Source organism: Felis catus, chromosome F1 (genome assembly GCF_018350175.1).
Source record: "Felis catus isolate Fca126 chromosome F1, F.catus_Fca126_mat1.0, whole genome shotgun sequence".
NCBI lineage: Eukaryota > Metazoa > Chordata > Mammalia > Carnivora > Felidae > Felis > Felis catus.
In genome coordinates, this window is record NC_058384.1 from 11,883,076 (window position 1) to 11,889,075 (window position 6,000).

Here is a 6,000-nt window from a genome sequence, read left to right on the forward strand (position 1 = left end):
GGGTTCAGTTTGCTGATATCTTGTTGAAAATTTTTGCATCCATGTTTATCAAGGATATTGGCCTATAATTCTTTTTAGTGGGGTCTTCGTCTAGTTTTGGAATCAAAGTAATGCTAGCCTCACAGAAGGAGTTTGGAAGTTTGTCCAGAAAAAAAAAAAAAAAAGGCTACAGCCTATGTGTGTTTTGTACCATTTGTTAAAAGAAGCCAGATCCAAAAAATAAAAGTAAAATATATGTAAATAAATAAATATTTTAAAGATTAAAAGAAAGGAAACTAGAGCCTATTTCCCCTAGATCCGAAGCTTTGCAGCACTCTGTGATCAGTAGACTCGGTGCGTGCACGGGGCTTGTGCTGGTCTTCTGGGGAGAGGGCCTTCCGCACTGATTTTTTCAGGCCAACTTGCCCTCTAGAGACGCGTCAGTGCAGGTGGGGGGGTCTCGGCGTAAGCCGCTCCAGTCTCCTCTTGGCGGCACTGTTCAGCTCACTGAGGTGGATGGGTGCTGATGGGCAGGTGGCAAATGGTGTTGCCCTGTTCTCTCATCCCCCGAGCGGAGAACTCGTGCCTGCCACTCTTCAGAAGTCCCTCACAGAAGAGCGAACAGTCCCCACTCTCGTGTCCCTGGATTCCATCAGATTCCTACCTTCACCCTGTCTGTGTCCAGCTGCTTTATCTCAGGCACCCAGCTGGGTTTCTAAACCCCAGATTTTAGGGACTCACGCAGGATGGCGTGTGCTGAACTTCCGGGAGAGGGTCTTGCGTAGCTTTTGCCATTTCCGGCCTGTGCCGGGGAAGCAGTCGCGCAGCCACACAGTGGCTCAGAGGCTCGCTGCCCTCAGCCAGCATCCCCAGTCCTATGCCTGGGAACAGTACAGCACACCGGCACCACCTGTCCTCCTGTCCCCAAGAGGCCTTGCCACCACGCCCAAAAACAGGGGAACCGTTTCTCCCCGTGTGACCCAAGGGATCCTCAGACCATGCTGTCCAGTCCCAGGTCTCCACCCTCCTTCCCTGCAGGATCACCCCTAAGCCAAGCACCACCCCAGCAGGGCGGACTTGTAAAACATCAGATTTTGTACTCTGCTGCTTAGAATACCTTGCGTCTCCATAAGCAGGGCTCGCTCCCCTCCACAGCACGCAGTTCTTCCCTCCCCCAAATCAACCCTCTGTGGTTCCTACCTTCCAGGATTCTACTTGCAGACTTGCAGTTTTGTTCTGTCGGTCCTCACGTTGATCTCTTGGGTGTTCAGAATGATTTGATATTTATCTAGCTGTGTTCAAGGGAGGAGGCAAGCTTAGGCTCCGCCTACTCCTCTGCCATCTTAACTCCTCTCACTTTATTACCCTAGTTTATGTGTCAGCCCTCCTCCCTTGATATCCTCTTGACTTCTCTGACCTCACTCATTCTTGGCCCCCATACTCCCTCTCAGGACACCTCCTCATCACCTTTTTTCCTCCTTTTCCTCCTTTAAATGTTGTTGTTCCATAGGAGTCTGCTCCCCATGCTTTTCAAACTCCCTTAGTTTCTGAAACACCGTATACTTCTAACTCCTCACTACTCCGTGACCATTCTTTTTCAGTATTTTGCAGGGATGTGAGGCATCCTCCTCCTGTGCCCACTCTTGAGCCTTTCCTCTCATAACAGACTTTCTGTATTCTGTAGGGACTGTCCTGTTCCCATAGCTCCATGCTTGGGACTTCGACGGAGATATTTGTTTCTGGGTTCGAGACCTGTCCAGCTTGCCACCTCCATATGTGCATCTCAAAGACAGCTGAAGACAGAACAACTGGTCCTTTCTCCTGGCTTTTGCATTTGCATTTCCCCCTCCCCCCAAAAAGAAAAAGAACCCACTTCCCCCTGTACTCCCTCTTAGTGAACTATACCACTATATAGATGTTTTAAGTATTTCATAAAATAATGCATATAAAGCTCATAGAAGATTCCAAAATATAGTAATTGCTCAGTAAATGGTAGATACCATTTTTATTACTTTCTTCATCCCCCAAATCCTGCTGGTTTTACAAATCCTATCAGTTCCTTCTATTTTATCCCCTCTTCAAGTCCAAACACCTATCCTTCAGCCTCAATCATTGCAGTAGCCTTTTTACCAATACCCCTCACTTTTTACCTGCCTCCAGGCCATCCTCTACTGCAATTAGAGTCTCTCTCTACAGAGAGTTATTTTTTAAATGCCGGTCCAAAAAAAAAAGGAAAAAGTCAATCCACTTGTGTTGGTATTCCTGTTCACACAGCTCCCAGTCTCCCTCATTATTGAGTCTCAGTTCTTCCATATTATAGAAGGCTTTTCAAAATCTTTATGCCATCTCTTCTCAAGGATTATTAGCCAGGTGTCCCTACACTCTGCTCTTCAAGTCCTAGCAGCCTCAACCATGTTTCATTGCACAGACATGCCATTGTACTGCAAGCCTCTGTGTATACGTTCTGCCTGGACTGTCCTCGCAGCACCTCTCTACCTTTAAGAATCAGCCCTCCCCGAATCTCCCTGGCAAACTCGGATGGACCTTCCCCAGGCTTCCATTGGGTTTTGTGCATTCATCTGTGATAGCTCTTTACCATGTTCGGTTGCAGTTGTTTGATTCGCCCCCTCTCTCCCTAACTATAAGCTCCGTGAGGGTGAGGACCGTATCTTGTGTTTCCTCAAGATCTGACACAGCAATCCTGTACACATAGTAGGTGCTCAGCTGTTTACAGAATGCATCCATACCCAAAACTAAATTCATCATCTTTTTTTCTTTTTTTTTTTTTTTTTTTTTTTTTTTTGAGAGACAGAGACAGCGTGAGTGGGGAAGGGGCAGAGAGAAGAGAGAGAGAATTCCAAGCAGGCTCTGTGCTGCCTGTGCAGAGCCCCGTGTGGGGCTCGAACCCACGAAACCGTGAGATCATGACCTGAGCCAAAATCAAGAGTCAGATGCTTAACTGACTGAGCTACCCGGGTGCCCTAAATTCATCATCTTTATCCTTTCTCTTCTCCTTGTTGGGAAGCTGTGTCACTGCCTATTCAGTTGCTGCCAGTAGTATGTGGTATAACTGACAACTTCCTTGAAACACGCACTTCCCTTGGCTTACATAACTGCACACCCTCCCGGCTTTTCTCTTCTCTGACCATTCTGGTTTACTATACGATTTTAGGTATCCTGCGGGCATGTTCTAGATCCCCTTTTCCCAATCTTTTATCCACCACGTTCTCTTAGTTAACATACCTAACAGTCCTCCTTTCTTAGGGTCTCTTGAACCTTTCAGACCCTTTGCTTCAAGGTCATCATTTCTTAGCTAGCTTACTGTAGTAAACTCCCTTTCTTTGTTCTTCCCATGTCTGCTTTTAATGCCTACCCTTTCCCGTCTCTTCCAACTGAGTATATAACATGTTTGTCTGAAAGGTATCCTGCTTAAAATCCTTCCCCATCAACCTTCAGGCTAAAATCCAGAAATCTATCTGTACTGGTATCTCAGTCTCCTTCTACTGAATTCCTTTGGTATGTGGTTTCTCTCTCTATAGACAGAATGTAATAACAGAGTATCTCAGTACTTTTCTTATTTTCCCTTCTAAATTTATAAGCAAGTTTTCGTTAAGCCCTCCGTCTTTACTTGTCCTGTAGCACCCAACCAAATTTTACAAAAATAGGACCTCAAAAACCCAGTGGAAAAAGCAGCAATCTAGTTGAAAAATAAAGGTCCCAAAATAGAACAGTGGCCCTTAAATGGTGCCAGGACATTCTTAAATTAGCTCTAGTCCTTTGGGTATGTTGGTAACTTAGAAAGGAAAAAACCTGCTGGACAGCTTGAGAGAGAGACAGGCACATCCAACCACATCTGGAAGCTCCTTACATAAGGCACAGGCTTGCACAAGAAAGCAAGAACATTCTTTCCCCTGCTGCTTTTCCCAGTTCCTTTCCAACTGCAGTGCCTACCTCATTTGGACCACGACCCATCCTCCTGTGAATATGGCTGGGCGAATGTAAGCATGACAAACAGGAGCTATGAACTAAGCGTGTTATCCTTGCCCTTCACTGGAGAATCGTATTCAACCCGAAGGTTCCTCCTGTTGTGGGTCGTAGAACAGGACATGTCAGAGCAGAAGAATTCAGAGAGCACGGTTCTATGACATCCAAGAACATGAACAAGAACATGAACAAGAACATGATTGTTAGCATAAAATGTTGCATATAAACTAGAAACAGAGGCATGAAAAGCCACTGATTTTACAAGTAACTCATTATAAACTTTGAAATACGATTTCAGTAGAAGAATGCAGAATCCTGATTCCCGGCAGTTAATGAAAGATCATAGAAGGAAGGTGGTGGGTGCTTTTTGGTTAAGGGTAAAAACTGATGCCACTTAAATTGATATAACCATCATATTTTCTTCTGTGTTTTCATGCTTTTTTCACCAATATCCATTAAAGAACATTAATTTCATCATTTTTGAAAACTAGGCAACCTAGGTAATGTCATAACTAGACACCGTTCATAATTTAGAGCTTCTTGAAAAGGGATAAGTTCTCTAACCAATCAAATTCATCATTCAGATGTCATTTTTTTTGGTAGTTACATGTGAATGAAATGGGGTTTTATAAGTACTTATATTAATCAATAAAGCCAAGGGCTTTTACAGTCCCTAATGCATTCATCTGACATTACTTCTTGTTTTCCCTAGGTTCTACGCATTTTAGATCCAGTTACCTGTACAGAAAGCTCACCTGACAACCCATTTTCTGAGTCTTCACCAACCACCTTACTTGCCACAAAGAAAAATATTGGACGATTTCATCCCTATACTAGATATGAAAACATAACTTTCAATTGCTGCAACCACTGCCAGGGAGAACTTATTGTCCTTTAACATTCAGTGTGTCGGAGGCACGCCACAGGCACTTGCTTCTCTGGGAGCTGGAGTTCTTACAGTGGTAGAAGTAATATCACTTTCTATTTATGTAATCTATATCCCCAAAGATGTTTTATGTACTGGACCACAGATTACCCGTTCTTAATAAGTATCTCAGGGTAAGAAAAGAAGGAAACTGTGTAGCTATGTTTAAAGGAGATGATAACTTTGCAGGCACTGTATGATGCTTTTCCTAAAGGACTCTGAAAGAAAAAGATTCCACCTTTATTTTAAGCCCTAAGTTATATCTTGCTGTGTATTTAATATGAGCAGACTTAACTTGTGGTACTCTTAATGCAAGGTGGGTCATATGCGGCCACACCACTCATTTACTGTTGTCTCTGGTTATTTTCTGGTTTTTTGTTTTGTTTTTTTACACCACAGCAGTACAATCGAATAGATGCAACAGGGCTTATATGGCCTGCAGAGCTTAAAATATTTCCTATCAGGTCCTTTACAGAAAGTTTTCTGGCCCCTACTCTCAAGGAATAATAGCCAGGGGGATGGGTGGAGGGAGTGTCCATTCCCTTTTTGGTGATTTTGTTGGGGCTACAAAGGAGGCTCATGGAAATACTATGGGTGAAGGGACTAATATTTTAAAACCAAATGCTACATGTTAGGAAAATTAAAAGTATTTTACCAGCATATTAGCAAGTGTTTCAGCAAAACATATTATGTTGGTTTTGTGTGGGGAATGCCATAGTTTGAATGGGTGCAACTTGACATATATAAAGAAAACAGATTCCACTGAGCTCATTTTGACAAATGCAACACAGTAGGAATATCCAATTTGATATAAAATGTGGTAGAGAAAGTTGAATCTTTCTGGAACATTGTACAAAATGAAAAATGAAATCCATCAATTAATAATTGTTTATGATGAACCATCATAAAACACCCTTTTTATAGGTCTTTAAAAATATCCACAATATGTTTCCACCACATTACACCATAGTAGGTGCAGAACTGTCTATCAAAAGAGAAATCTTCTGAAGACAAATCTGGTCAAATAACATATTTTAATGTCAACTTAATGGGTTTTTTTGACTCATCAGAGTTATACTTTGAAATGGCAATAAATTTCTCTACATTCTTTA

At 42.8% G+C, this 6,000-nt stretch overlaps 1 protein-coding gene across 2 annotated transcripts in view; it reads left to right on the forward strand.

Moving 5' to 3' along the window:
* BLZF1 (basic leucine zipper nuclear factor 1) overlaps positions 1-6,000 on the forward strand; it is a 30,303-nt gene extending 24,303 nt beyond the window's left edge. For both annotated transcript variants that reach the window (XM_003999171.6, XM_023247380.2), the window contains exon 7: positions 4,676-6,000. In XM_003999171.6, coding sequence (XP_003999220.2) covers positions 4,676-4,861 — 186 coding nt within the window. In that variant the 3' untranslated portion in view covers positions 4,862-6,000. The remainder of the gene's footprint in view (positions 1-4,675) is intronic.